General features: G+C 45.5%; 1 protein-coding gene across 4 annotated transcripts in view; it reads right to left on the bottom strand.

The window, feature by feature from the left end:
- The window catches only part of Dock5 (dedicator of cytokinesis 5), a 191,603-nt gene that overhangs the window by 61,718 nt on the left and 114,379 nt on the right, over positions 1-15,506 (bottom strand). For all 4 annotated transcript variants that reach the window (XM_013514062.1, XM_005373711.2, XM_013514069.1 and 1 more), the window contains exons 14-21: positions 14,098-14,222; positions 12,424-12,522; positions 10,729-10,801; positions 8,639-8,742; positions 7,464-7,647; positions 3,089-3,186; positions 2,770-2,859; positions 1,075-1,175 (exon numbers count right to left, since the gene is read on the bottom strand). In XM_013514062.1, coding sequence (XP_013369516.1) covers positions 1,075-1,175; positions 2,770-2,859; positions 3,089-3,186; positions 7,464-7,647; positions 8,639-8,742; positions 10,729-10,801; positions 12,424-12,522; positions 14,098-14,222 — 874 coding nt within the window. The remainder of the gene's footprint in view (positions 1-1,074; positions 1,176-2,769; positions 2,860-3,088; positions 3,187-7,463; positions 7,648-8,638; positions 8,743-10,728; positions 10,802-12,423; positions 12,523-14,097; positions 14,223-15,506) is intronic.

The following is a 15,506-nucleotide window of genomic DNA, read 5'->3' as shown; positions in this document are numbered from 1 at the left end:
GTTTCTAGTTGGGGGCTCCCATTTGGCTTAGTGTAGCCAGGATCCATAGCTAACAAAGATTTAACTTGTAGCTGCTGCCAACTTGGAAAGTGAGGCTGCTGGCTGGGAAGATCTCTATTACTGGTGTAGTGCCACCTCCCCAACCGAGGGGGCATCATGGCCATCATGTTAGGTGGTGACTATGCTACACGACACCGCCTTTATGGAACTTGTGTTTCTGCACCATCGTGTTTGTTCAGTTTAGGAAAGAAACCAGAGATCAATGACGTGACTGGGCACATCAGCCAGCAGCAATCAGCACAAGTCATTGTCCAAAAGACTGTTTACCAACCCACGCTACAGTCCTGGCACTGTTTATTGCATTGGTCTGTACCATGACTGCAATGCAAGGAGGTGGGGGTGACAGGCCACATGCACCAGGGTGACCTGAGCACACCAGGGAGAAACACAGCGAACATCAGTTGCTTTCTTCATTCAGGGCTTCATAAACCAAATGTAGAAAGAAGACTGCACTATAAGAAACACAGAAACTGCTTCCTTTTACACAAAAGGAAGAAAAATCAAATCTTACATCCCATGGCTAATTGATTCCACACACCGCTGTGGAGTGGGGCTGAGAGCATGCCCGGTTCTTCCATCAGACTTGGTCTTGCTTAATTCACTGTTTGACCCCACTGGTACTGCACCCATCTCGCCGACCTCCAACTCCTAAGATGTTGAGTTTGGCCACCTGACCTTCAGTCTGCTCCTAACTGGCTTCAACCACTACTTTTCTGGATTGTTAGAGAGGTACAGCCTTGTCTAGAGGGAATGGTCAGAACCAGATGCCTCCTTCAGAGGCTAGAATACTTAGCAGGTTCTGTACTCAAAGCCACTTCACTGAATTTAGATTCATTGTGTTGGGGATATAGCTCAGTGGCACAAGTGCCTGCCTGGCAAGCACAAGGTCCTGAGTTCAATTCCCGGTACCAAAAAAACAAGAATTTAGGTTCCTTGCATTTTTTTCAAAACTCCAGCTTTAGGAGCACAAATTCAATGATCCAACTGCATGGAGGTCTCTGGAGTCATACTTACACATATGCCAAAGTGGCGCTGAAGTGCTTGTAAATGTAGGTTTCAAGTACAGGATTAAAATGCTGGAACTTGATGTCTCCTATCAGTGAAATAATAAATACCTGCCAAAGCAGAAAAATATCAATGGCAGCCCTGTACAATCTCAGGCACTCTGTCAACAGCTGCATGTTCACCTCTCAGTGACTTCTTTTCTCTCTGGATCATTTCTACAACATTCCTATTCTATTATCACAGAACCAAAGTCAAGTCTTGTGGTTTATATTTAATTAACATGGAAGCAGGAACTATTATGCGTCAGGCACTGCAGTGCACGGTATAAGAAAGTGGCGGCGAACCTATGGCACATGTGCCGCAGTGGGCTGTTTGTATCACTGAAAGCTCCAACAGGTTCGCCATCACTGGTATAAATGAAGCAATACAAACCAGGATCTCTGGCCTCAGGGAGCTACTGTGTCAAAGGGAGAATAGTCATGCACAGGTAACTTAAGTCTGGGCTCAAAACAGCACAGCAGGAGGAGGATATGGAGACGGGTTATCTATGGGAATAATAATGGCTAACCCAAGGACACAGCTAATGAAATGGTCTGTGACATTTCTGGTGTATGTGCTACCACAGGGAGCACAGCCCATGACATTTTTATCCTGAGTGCAGCACAAGTATCCCCAACAACTTGAACTTCACCAGAGTTTTGTCTCCTGATTCTCCCCTCACGTTAGCTCTTACGGTTGCGAAGTACGTAATCTACAAATCACCACGTTGCACCTACACATGACGGAATTCTGCAGGGAAAAAGGCACCTAGGACTTGCACATGGGCCCATGGCCAGCTGCTCTGTCCCACAGGGATGGATCTGCAGACCTCGTGCTACTGAGTTCATTACCCACAGTCTCCCTTTCTCAGAAATCTGACTCCACCTTCCCCTTACATCTTTAATGTCCTGATCGCTTGCTGAACTTACCGATTTCTCCAAGATGGTGAGCGAGCCACAGCTGCGCTTACCTTGCTCCTCAGCTGTCATACTCAAGTCAAATTTCCCTGAACTTTCCCCAAACAGGAAGAAATGATGGTTGCTATGGAGGTGTCCATGGCTTCCACCAACACCTCTGCTCTTCCCAGATTCTGACCATCACTTACCCCTGGTCTGATTTCAGTCCTTAGAATGGGTTTCAGTGTTTTGTGCGACAAATTCAATTGTCTGCTGGGCTGCACATGGCACCTAATGATGCTAATTGAATGTCTTCCCTGACCTGAGAATTCAGCCTCCCTCACCTGAACACAGGAGGGCAAATACCTAGACCACGCCACGCCCTTGCTGGTCACACATATCTCCTAGGTTTTGATCAGACAATGGCAGAGTGAGTTAAGCGGCTTCTTGCTTTCTACCTTAACTAAACACTTTGATTTCCCCATGAAAGTGAAAGCATGCTGAAAAGTGAGATCTAAAAGAAAACAAAGAAATAAAGGCCCGGAAAATAAGTTCTTTGTTTCTAATTTTGCTTCTAGGAATTTAGCCTAAAGAAACCCTGATGATGTGCACAAATATTTATGCAAAAGCAGATTTATGGCAATTACTTCTAAATGATCCAGAGAAAAGAAGTCACTGAGAGGTGAACATGCAGCTGACACAGAAAACTACACAGCAGTGAGAATAAACACTGGGTAAGAAATAGTAGGTAATACATTTAATTGCTTACCAACGCATCAAACACAAGGAAGTCGTATGTTTCATTGTCTGACATTTCCATCATAATGTTAAAAAGTGCATCTAGTGTATCTTGCAAAAACTGAAGATAAGAAAGATACGTTATTTGAGCGCAGTCATTCAGCTCCAAGCTGTAGAAATTTGGGGACAATTAGGTCTCAACAGAACAGGCTTAAAAATAGCATTTTCTTAAATAGCAGCACAGTTGCTTAGCAATATAGGTAACAAGCCTTATAGTGACAACGGCTGGTTTAATAGGTTGAATGAATTATATATTAGGTAGAGTCCTAGATACAAAGATATAAACATACCTTAACAATCTCTCCTCCATCCACCTCCATTAACTTCTTTAGGTTGTGTTTAATGTTCTGGGAGTTGGAACGCCAATTTAACAATCCCAACAGGTCAACTGGAAAGAAGGATGACAAACCATAGATGTTAGAAGGAGCAATCCAGACCACTTCAGGATGCAGCTACAACTGCTTTTGATGGTAGCTCATTCAAGAATGCCTTATCTGGGGGCTGGGGATTTAGCTCAGTGGCAAAAGCGCCTGCCTGGCAAGTGCAAGGTCGTGAGTTCGGTTCCTGGTACCGGAGAAAAACCAAAACCAAAAAAAAAAAAAATAAATAAAAAAATAAAAAAAGAATGCCTTATCTGTTCTTTTTCCTATCTCTGCCAGGGAAAACTTTGTGATCCTCTTTCATTCTTCAAAGAGAAAAAAAAAATTAACTGCTAATCAACAGGAACATAAAATAATATCTGACTAGAACTCACAGTTTTGAAACAATGACATTATAATCATAAAAAAGTAAATGTAGGAAGCAGTGATACGGAGCCAAGGGCGGTGGGGCATGGCTGTAATCTCAACTGTTTGGGAGGCTGAGGCAGGAGGACTGCAAGTATGTACAAGGCCAGTCTGGGGAACTTACTGTGACCCCATCTCAAAAGGGGGAGGGGCGCACTGTGAGTGTAGCTCAGTGCAAAGGCCCTGGGTTCAATCCCCAGTCCTGGGGGAAAGCAAAGCACTCGTGTCCTGAGTAACCTTCCTGTCTTTCTTTTGCTGCCTTGCTCACTTTTTCCCTCCCCACTACCTGTGGCTGGGTGGATTCAGGGCGAGGAGGAATTTATCTGTAGTATGCTAATTAATTCTTTCACTGCCTTAACGGCACTGCAGGAACTTTATTTTTTCCATTTTTTTGGATGAGGAAATTTGTGTCTTTGTGACATCAAATTACTTGTTACAGGTCACATAACTGCTAGAGGGTACTAGAAATACAACCGAATCACAAGTTGATGTCTCACCTCCCTCAGAGTTCTTCAGAGAAACAAGCAGACAAGCAAATTCAGAAGCAGGCTTGCAGCAATAGGAAGTGGTGACAAAGCAAGTAACACTGCACAGATTTTAGGGGTATGACCATGTGATAAAGCTATGAAGAACAGCGAGGGAATGAGAATCGCCAAGCTCAGGGAAGTAATACTGGTGGGAGAGAGTTAGAGGCCACATAATTAAACAAGAAAAGACATGTAAGGATAGACTATGAGCTTTGGAGATACAAATATGTTTGCAAAGCCAAATCCTATCACACAGCTCAGGCAAAATACTGTCCACTTGAAAAATGAATCTTTTTCTGCCCTTTCTTTTGTATTTTCCTTCCCACTTGCTCCTATCCTGTTCCTCCCTTCATCCCCCTCTCCACGCTCCTCCTCTTCTTTCTCTTTTTTTTTCAGTACTGGGGATGGAAACCCGGGGCCTTTACACTGCTCCACGCTCTCAGCCCTTCTGTACTGTGTACTTTGAGTCAGGACCTTGCCACGTTGCTCAGGCTGGGCTCAAACTTGCGATCCTCTTGCCTCAGTTTAATTTCTTCCAGGCGTATTGGCACATGGCTGTAACTCAGCTATTCAGGAGGCTGAGGCAGAAGCAACCTAAGTTTGAGGCGAGCCTGGCAACTTAGTGAAAGCTTGCATCAAAATAAATAAAAAGAGCTGGGGATGTGGCTCAGCGATAAAGCATTCGTCTAGCCTGCTTGAGGGTTCAATCACTAGGACCAGTAAATACACAAATAAATTCGATCTTTCTCGTTGTTGTTTGAGATAGGGTCTCACTACACAGCCCACACCAGCCTTAAACCTGCAATTCCCCTGCATCAGTCTCCCCAGTGCAAAATCTGATTTTTGAGCAGGGTGGTGGCGCACACCTGTAATACTAGCACTCTGGGAGGCTGAGTCAGAGGGATAGCAAGTTCTAGCCCAGACTGGGTAACTTAGCAAGACTCTGTCTCAAAATTAAAAAAAAAAAGCAACTAAAAATGGCTGTGGGTGTAGATCAAAGCAAAGTTCCTGCGGTCAGTGCTTAAAATTTTGTGGTCATTAATTTGGGAATGGTAAGAGGTGTCTCAGTGCCCTCTCGTCCCAGGGTGCGGAGAGTAAGGTGACTTGGTGTGTGGGAGTCACCTGGGACCAGGCTTCCTCCTGCACAGCCTGAGATCTCTTTTCTCTCCCTGGACCACAAACCGTTCTCACCCCGCATCCAGGCCATGCACCAAACAGCTCTATACAAACTGGTCTCTTCTGGGTTTTTTGAAACAAATTAAATCAGTCAGTAAACACAAGAGCCAACAAGATAAATTTGTAATTAGTGCCTGGGGTTTGTCTGGTGGTCTCCTGAGCCTGCACGGTGACCCTCAGCTGTGGAGAGGGCCTTGGACTCAGTGCCAGGGAACGCTGTCCCCTCCATCCCGCTGATGGCTATTCATGATCTTCAGCTCTTCCTTTCCCCAAATAAATGACACTGGTTCTCTCTGATTTCCAGCAAACCCAGGAGCCCTTCACAACTGTCCCCTGAACAGACAGCCAGTCCTCTCCCACTCACAATACCTTTGCCAAGTGGTGATCTTTCCCACTGCCAGAATTCCTTTTCCTTTTTACTACAGTTAATTTTACAAATTCTTATTCCCTGTTCATCTTTGATCTCCAGTCCGGAAAGATAACCTGTTAGACGTACAATGAATGCTGTCTCTCTTCTTGAGTACCCATTGATTTCCAGGAGTCTGACTCCAAATCGTCCCCACAGATTTAAACAAAACAGGGATGTGATTAAAAAAAAAATGCCATGTCCTTGACTATGTTTTAAATTTAGCATTTACCAGCTATGTATATTTTATCATTTAATTATAAAAGTATAAATTAATAAAATCATGAAATTCAAACTGGTCTTAACTACTGGACATTGGGGTTGTGTCTAGTATTTTCCTACTATAAATACAGGGAAACATGCTCGGACATAAATCATTGTTACCAAGGTTCAATTTCTAAGTCACATTCATTTTTCACATATATTGGACCCTTTGAGCACCTATTAGCAGTTTATTATGCCACCTCTTCTTCTTAACCACGGTTATGTGACTGGTACAACATTGTCATGTCTTCCACGAAGCTCATAAAGTTTTCTGGCTTCATTTCTGATGAGCGAGTTCTTACTTTCCCCTATGGATCTGCCCCTCCTTCACTCTGTTAAGTCCAGGTTTCTCCAAGTAGAAACCCCATCCCTATTCTCTAGCCAGCCACGACTGACCCCTTCCCACCAGCAGCCCAGATCTGACCCTTCAGTGCAGCTCGTGGTCTATCATGTGGCAAACCTCTGACCCATGTGCTACAGCCCCTGTTTGTTATCACGGAAAGCTCTAAAGGCTCGCCATCACTGGAATTATTTGGTCCATCTTTGCCTTTTGTAAGGCTGTACACCTGCAGGTACCTCACCCAAGTCACCCACAAGGCCAAAGGGACTGACGGTCTACACATCACAGGGAATACAGAATTTCTAAGGCAGGACATTTTTGGCTTGCAATATTCAGTAGGACTCCATATTCTTTTTTTTCTTCTTTCTTTTCTTTTTTAAAAGGCAGGGCCTCACTCCATGGCCCAGGCTCACTTCCGATTTGCAGTCCTCCTTCCTCGCGTGCTGCAGGTTAAAGGACTAAGAAGTCGCTGATGGGTACCACGTGCCCCGCGGTGCACAGCGAGGCTACAACTGACAGCAGGTTTGAAGGAGAAAGAAAAATGAAGCCCTATTTGAGCTATTCAGCGATTTTATGAAAAAGTCTTGAATTCTTGGATAAAATAGAAAAGGAAAGAACACACAGGGGAAAGAAAAACTGCTGGGCAGGAGGCGCATGTGGACAGCCCAGCACTCAGGAGGCTAAGCCAGAGGACTGTGAGTTCAAGGCTCACCTGGGCTACAGACACAGAGTCTGCATCCAAAAGCATAAATAATAAGAAGAAACAAGGAAGGAAGAAGGAAGGAAGGAAGGAAGGAAAGGAAGGAAGAGAAGGAATGAATGATAACAGGAATCCCTGCTCTCTGGCACCTCCACTGGGCAGCAGACTGACTCTGTCCTTGCCAGCACTCTCCTCTTCCTACCAGGCCCTCCTGCTGCCTCTTCTCAGAGCATGTCCCTGGGATTCTTGTTGAAGGAAGGAAGGAAACATGGACAGAGAAATTGGGAAGCAGCATTGATTAGATCAGCACAACCTAGAACATCACTGAGGAGCACGCAGCAGAACCCAGCTGTGCAGCACCCGCCTCCAAAGACTTGGCCCACGTGGCCCGGCCCCATAAGCCTGACCAGGGAGCCCGGAGGCTGAGGCAGAAAGCTCCTGTGTGTCACTGTCATCCCCATGCCTACCGTTCTGGGTGAGCTTTGTGGAGCAAATGAGGGTGGCAATCTGAAAACTGTCCTTGGTGCTGTCCTTGCTGGGGGTAAAGACGGCCAGGTTTTTGGATGCCTGGAGCTCCTTTTCTTCCATCTCCATCTTGGTCCCCGGCAGCGTCAGGTAGAACTTAGCATCTTCCATTTTCTTGTTGTCACCCTGAAGAGGAAGCGTGTCAGAGACACCAAACAACAGGCAGCAGCTCCTACACACACGTGAGAGAGCTTCCACCGGATCCAGGGCAGGGCCACCCGAGATGCATGGTTTCCTCAGTTTATACTCACGACCTCACCAACCCAGGCACTGTGATATCTTTTGGCTAAATTTGAGCCCAGAAGTAATTTTTACACAGGATGAAAATAGAGTATGTTGTAAACCAGAAGCTAGACTAACCTAGTCTCTGCCAGAAGTAAGTATATTACAGAATTATGGTTGGATTATTTCATCCTCTTGAACGTACAAATGGTCAATGCTATACTTCCTTGGGGTGAGGGAGAGAGAAATAGTTTGCTATGCCTTCTAGAAGAATTACAAATGATGGCAATGTTATGGAAAACATTCTTCAGGTGGATGCATTTCTGAGGGCTGACACTTGTGTAGCCTCCTCCTGCCCCAGATATTCCTGGATGCATGAGATCTCCTAGCATCGACTTTATACTTTACAATCTCAGCAGATGCAACAACTCAGCAATGGTAGAAGGAAAGGATGGAAATACACACACCAGGAAAGGAAGCGAGGTCCCGCAAACACAGGAATGGTGCCTGGTCCATGGTGATACGCAAACCACATTCTGCAATGCCCACCACCATCTAACCAGGCCCCACTGGGATCTGCCTACCACCTGGGGTGATACAGAGCAGAGGAAGCTGTCCCTTTCCCTACTCGGGGTTACAGCAGCTCTTGGCATGTGGGTGAGATGCTTTTCCAAGGCCTAATAATAATGCAACTCGCTCCCATGGAGGGACCGGAAAGCACACAGTGTATATGATGAGAACCTGCTGGATTTCTAGACTTCAATGGATAAACGCATATAGCTCATGACAGGATTCTGATGTTATTGTAGGTGTACCCCTGAAGGAGGCTTAGAAGCCAGTTTCAAAGGGAATAATACGTTCTGGGTTGCTCTGGACCTTGTTCTGTGAGCAGCACCTTATACACCACCAGGTCGTGCCTCCCGTCCCGTAGCGTGGTTCCGTCGGGGTTCATCAGTTTCACGAAGGCCACCCCAAAAGGTCGCTCTGATTTATCTCTGGCTGAAAAGACAGAAATGTGTGTCTGAGTGGTGTGGAAAACACCAGGAGGCGATGGCTGGGACAGCTAATGTCACATTTGCTCTGAAGTGTGATGCTCAATCAAACTATAACAAATACACGTCAGAAAGGCATAGTGAGCCTGCGTGTGTCACGGGTCCCTACGATGAAATTAGCTGCTACTCCAAGCATGTGCCTCTTCCTATATCCCCGAATAAGTGGGCCCAGCATCCACAGAATCCTCCAAAACAGAAATGCTGGAGTTGCCACAGACTCTACCCATACCCACGCTGCATCCTAAACTCCTGTGGGGTTTGTCCTCTCCCTTTCTCTCCATCTCTTCTGTCCCTACCTAAGGCCAGGCCACCCTCACCTCTTGCATTTCCTGTTCCTCCTCCCCTTCTTGGGATTGAGCCCAGGGCCTTCACACTGAGCTACACCCCCAACCCCCTTTTGTTTTTTCTTTTAAGTCAGGGTCTCACTAAGTTACCCAGGCTGGGCTCAAACTTGTGACGTCCCACCTCAGCTTCCCAGAGTGCTGGGACTGTAGGTGTAATCTCATGTTGTTGCTGGTGTGGACCATGCGGTTAGGCTGGGATAGCTGCATCTGCACGAAACACGTACAGACCCTCTTCCTTGTCATCGTTCCCTAAACAGTACAGCATGACAACTATGTGCACAGCACTGCTCTGAATCAGGGATCACAAGCGATGCAGAGGATACACGGGTTACAGGGAACTATTACACTATTTTATCTGGACTTGAACATCCAGATTTTAGTATCTGCATGTAGTCCCAGAAGAGAGACCAAGGACATATGTACAACCATATGAAATGATTGATACGGAACTTTTTTAGACTGTAAAAATGGCAATTTCATAAAGTTCAGCAAGATAATACTACTACTATTATTATTATTTCTGGTACTGGGGAGCGAACCCAGAGCCTCCACACTGAGCTATATCTCGAGTTCTTTTATTTTATTTTGAGACAGAGTCTCGCTAAGGCTCTAAGTTGACAGGCTGGGCTTGAACTTGTGATCCCCACACCCCAGCCTTCTACAGTGCTGGGATTATAGGGATTCGCCATCAACCAGATATTATCGCTCTACTATTCCCACTTTACCCATGCTGAGCTCACTTAGGATCTCCAAACACACACTTCCCCGGACCAACTTCTGCTCACCCTCGAGTCTCCGCTAAGACGTCACAAACATTATGATGATTACGCAGATCGGGTGAGGAGCTCTGCCTCGTACTCCCTCACAACTCCGCCCGTGTGGTGGGAGTCAGCCTTTTCTGGACACAATCACCCATTTCCTGGTTCATCTTCCTAGCTAGACGCAGGGGCTCTGGATGGCACTGTCCTCCTGGCTGTTAGATACCGAGCTTTGCCTGCAGCCTGGCACGTGGACCTGTCCAGTCCACTCATTTTGGACGAAAGGGTTGTTTCTGGACTGTGCTGAATGATAGCAAGACCCTGGCAGAAGCGCTGTCATCAGCTCAAAGCAATCAGTTTTCTATTCGTTTCCCACTTGAGAGAAGCCACTGCATGAACTGGGACTGAACATTTGAAACAGTTCTTTCATGGGATAAACGACAAGTGCGAGGAACAAGAGACCCAGTGGTTTTCTTGCTGCAGGACATCTCGGCTGCGTGGCAAGGTACACTGGGACTGTCTCAGAGGAAACACAGTTTCCTACACCTCATTAACTGTGCAACCTTTTTTTTTGCCATACAGCACCTACCCGTGTCTTACAGAATGTCCATGTTCAGAGAACACACGGCGGACACGCTTGACACACAGTCACAACACAAACTTTGGAAGCCCAGCAAGATAAACTCTTCTGATTTCCCTTCCACCAATAAATTCTAATATAAAGTCGCCGAGCTTCTAGTTTCCAGGCATCAAACTGGAGCACAAAAGCGCTGTCGAGCACAAGGAAATGTTTTAAAAATAGATCTATGTCACAGTTTTCCTAATACTTACATTCCTGAGATGACCTGTGTCGGAAGGTGAATCGTATATGGCAGCGTGTGACGTCCTCTATAGCAATGAATACCTGCATGACAGGAGTTAACAGCTTAGAGATGCTCAGTACCTTGCAACCAAGGCCCATTTTACAGAAGGAGGTCCAATTTTAATGAATTTATTGATGCTGACACAACATCGTAGGTACTTATGAGGTAAAATAGGACGTTTCCATTCACGTATACATTACCCAATCATCAAAACAAGGTAACACATCTCTACTTCAAACCTTTTCTTTTAAAAATTTTTATTATGTTTCTGGTACATGCATAATGATTATATTTCATCATAGAGTTGATTCATGTACACCTCCCTTATCCTTTCGTTTTGGTGAGTATATTCAAAATTCTTGCTCCCAGATATTTTGAGATATACAACAATAGTTAGATTCAAATTTAGTATCTTACTATGCCATAAATACAGAGTGAGGCTGATATAAGGTTTCATTAACAGGAGATTGAGTTATCTGTAAGATACAAGAATCTGAGATTAGCTTGGTGTTTATCATGAATTCAGAGTATGGAGATACTATAAATTTCTAGTATTTTCTCGATTATAAAACAGTTAATACTTCAGTGGGAAAGGACCAGTCAGTACTTTGAGATCCATGCAGAACCTTTCCAGACTGCAAGTTGTATATGATACAGCAATAATCCGGGTCTAGATGGGAAGGAAAAGACAAAGGAGGCTGCTGTTGAGATACAGAGAGGGGACAGGGAAATAGAGCCACGGGCAAGAGGAGCAGCCAACGTGTGGAAAATAGTTCAATAAACTATGGCGTGATTCTATAATGGAACACTATGCAAGTATCTAAATGTATTTCTGGAGAATGCACAATGCCTGAGATAATTCGCTTTAAACACAAAATGAATTTATATGAACAGCATCATTCAAAACATGAGCTCTAAGACTGCTGCAACAGTTGGTTCAGAAGTGGGATAGAGTGCTGTGTTTGGGGGTGGGGCTTTATTTTCATTTTGGTTTTCTGTGAAGAACTCCCAAGACTCTGGCAATCAGAAGGTGGGGCGCAGCCACCCAGGCCACTGCCACCCAGAGCCCCTGGTCTGGCTAGGAAGATGAATGAGGAAGTGGGTGATTATGCCGAGAAGAAGTGCCTCCAATTCAGGATCTGACACAGAGGAGCTCCAGCATCTCAGATGTCTCCTTTAAAACCCAGTTACGGGGTCAGAAAGAGGGGTTTACAACCCCTGCTTGATTAGTCACATGCAATGCAAGGCCACTGTGGGCCCAAAGGAGATGCCTCATCTGAGGAGCACTTCGGAATTTGTAAAAATGTCTTTTAAACTGTAAAGAAGTCCAGACGCCTTGGGTAGGGGCCAAGAAAAAAGTATGTTAGGAAACTGCTCTCAGAGTGTGAAATTTCCATTGGGTTTTGGGCCACTGTGGTAGGCCTCTACCTTGTTACAAAACCCCACGTGTCTCATTTACATTTCTATATATTCGTGCATAAGAATGTTGGTGAAGAGCGCTGTGTTTATTAAGGATGAATGCTCTGACATAGAATGACAATGACCAACTCATTTAGCGCATCTAAAACTCCCGGTAAGGTTGGAGTGATTGGGGAGCAAAATGAAGACAGGCACGTAAGTGAAGTTCACTAGACGACAGAAGTGACGAACAGCGAATGCTTACCTTGACAGTCTCATACCAACAGGGCTGCTTGACTTGGTAGTAGACCACTGATTTGTATTCCGACAGGCCCTCGTATCCAGCACCAGGATGAATCGCTTTCTTGGATGGAAAGAAAAAATTTGGAGCAGACACTTCCGTCTTGAAAATTAAGAGTACTTCATATGCTATGCCTGAGTCCCCACCCCGGTATGCTGAGTGCACACCTTATACTGGCATACAAGCTGGCATACAATTATGGGGGCTGAAAAGTACAGCAGGACTGAATTTCTACCACTCTTTTTAAAGGGCTTAAGTATACAAATGTGCTCTCTCCTTCCTTATTTCCTCCCTCCTGTCCTTCTCTCGTTTCCTTCCCCCCTTTGTGGTACACCAGGGATTGAACCCAGGGCCTTCACAGTGGGATACATCCCCAGGCCTTTTTGGGGAGAGACAGTTTTGCTAAGATGCCCAGCCTGGGCTTGAATTTGCTATCCTCCTGCCTCAGCCTCCCAGTGTGCTGGGATTACAGGCTGGCAACACCACAACTGGCTGTGTGCTGCTTTAGGGACTTGGTGTAATGGTTCGGCATGTTCGTTCAAACCCGGGGCTATGCCTTTCCTGAGGAACGAATCACCCAGATCAGCAGAACAAGGACTTGATGGAGGCGCTTCTTAGCCGGTTAGCAAAGCTAGGAAATGAGCAACCAGGAGAGGATATGTACTTGGACTCAGAGAGTTCAAAGGCTCTGTCCATAGTCCACAGCACTGTTCATCCCTCTAATATAGAACATGGCCTGGCTTAGTAAACTGGGTATCTGCTTCCTTCAAAGATGGAAACATCCATGGGGAAGAGGAGAACTGTAGCTCTTTGTGCCCTCAAGGACCTTTACGAAAGGACACTCATTTGTCCTTTGGACAGTCCTATGTCCAAAGACCAGGAATCCTGTGGACCAGGAGTTTGACCCTCAGATTCCACAGTGTAGCTATGACTCATCCATGAGGACAGAGGTTTCAGTGGAGGTGGTGGTGGCCTCCCGTAACTACCCTACCTTTCCTGCTCTTTAATGGCAGAATCAAGGCCTCCCAGTCTTGTCCACGTGGTCTGTCTGTACAGGCAGAAAGCTGCCAGAGTTGGAGAAGCTACAGACTAGAAGTCAGGACGGCTGGATCCATACCAGCTCTGCCTCTAACTGCTATGTTTTCCAGACAAAGGAACTTCTCTCTCTGGGGCTTCAGACTCCTAATGATTAAGCAGAGATCAGTGCAGAGCTGACCTCTGCCCCAGGGCCCTCGGAGCTCGGCAGGTCCACAGTGGGTAAGCCTCCCCAGACTCCACTAGCCCACTGGGAAGCGAGGTGCCTTTCAAGGTGGTAGAGTATCCATGCCACCCTGTTCAAGCACCAGCGGAAACGACTAAGCTTAAGAATCACTGAAAATGACGGCGGACCCATGCAGTCAAGGCTTCTCCCCGATGCTCAGTGGCTGGAGCTATTTCCTAGCCCAGGAGAAGTAGGACTCTAAATGGCCTCATTAGTAAACATGGTCCTCGATAATGGCAAATTTCACAGGTTTTCTATGGTTTCCTTGCCAACAACCAAACCCACCCCCACATGGAGAACAATGAATAAGGCCAGAAGTCGATCACATTGTAAAGCAGCGTGCGATAGCACTGGGGGTCCCAGGAGACACCACGCACCTCTAAGAGGTTGCCTTCCTCATCGAACACGGACATGGTCACCTCCACATTCTTGGGCGTCTTCTTTTTCCCTTTGTCAAACTCGCCATGGATCAGGGTGACGTAAATGTCATTCCGAACGTCTCCTGCAATGGGACAGCTCACGTGTGAGTGTTGCTGAGGAAAGGTGTTTTAGATTCTCAGGATGTAATGCAATACAAAAGGTAAATTAGGGTAATCTCATGTGTTTGTCTCTTTAGCTTGTTTTGTCTACCACAATGTCTCTGAAATACAAGTTTTGCAAAAAAATCAATTCTTGGGGCTGGGGATGTAGCTCAGCGGCACAGCGCCTGCCTGGCAAGCGCAAGGTTGTGAGTTCCATTCCCGGTACCAGAAAAACAAAACAAAACAAAACAAACAAACAAAAAATCAATTCTTTTCAGTAGCAACTCTACTATTAAGTAAATGATTAATTACTATCTAACAATTATTTTCAAATAGTGCCTTGGAAATACATCTAATAATGAAAATAATTTTTTTTAATTGAGCACTACATGCCAGACACTGATCAGTGTCTTCTGTGTATTAATTGAATAGATTATGAACTAGTTTATTAAGCTACAGAACAACCTGATAAGATAGACACTATTTCTGAAAGGTCACAGTGTACCTTATAGTTCCTTAAATCAGCTTTTTAAAAAACAATGCCAGAGTAATTTCTGCTTTTTTTTTTGTTAACCAACAACAACAACAAAAAAAGTACTAAAATTAATTAATTAATAAATGTCCAACTCTCATAGTGATCAAAGGGTAAGTGTTATTGGTGTGCACAAAAGACTGTAAAATATGCAAAAAGTATGCCACATTCCTGGGAGAGAAAACTCAGTATTAAAAAATGATGGCAACAACTGCACTATACAAACTGTCTTTCCGTGTCAGAAATAAAATACGAGGGTGTCAGTGTGCACAGCGGCAACGGAGGCAGAGAAGGTGATGGTTCGAGAGGTCCTTCAGAGGCAAAAGTGGCCAGGCTTCACTGTGTGAGGAAAGGAAAGTGCGACATCCAAGTGACTTTCAGCTTGTTGTGTGTGAAGATGGTTGCACAGGGGTGCCTTCCCCTGGGAGAAGATACAACAGAGGAGCACCAGCTCTAGACACATAGGAGGATGAGGTGCATAAGAGGACGCTGAGGAAGAATTAACCAATTAAAGTAAAGAGCAGACAGATCCAAGCAGGGGAAGGAACAGTCTCCACTCAAGTTCTGACCCAGGGAGCAACTGGCCACATGGGCACAGAGTTTGAAGGGGTCTCAGTGGTGAAGATAGTGTGCAAAGGCGGTGGACGGGTGGAAGACACAGACGGGCACAGAGGGAAGCCCTTGTCAAGACAGCAAGAAGGTGGGGAGCACCAGCCTTCGGGCTGGCTAGCTT

Source organism: Chinchilla lanigera, unplaced genomic scaffold (assembly GCF_000276665.1).
Source record: "Chinchilla lanigera isolate Chin_1 unplaced genomic scaffold, ChiLan1.0 scaffold00002, whole genome shotgun sequence".
NCBI lineage: Eukaryota > Metazoa > Chordata > Mammalia > Rodentia > Chinchillidae > Chinchilla > Chinchilla lanigera.
This window is presented reverse-complemented; position numbering and strand designations above follow the sequence as displayed.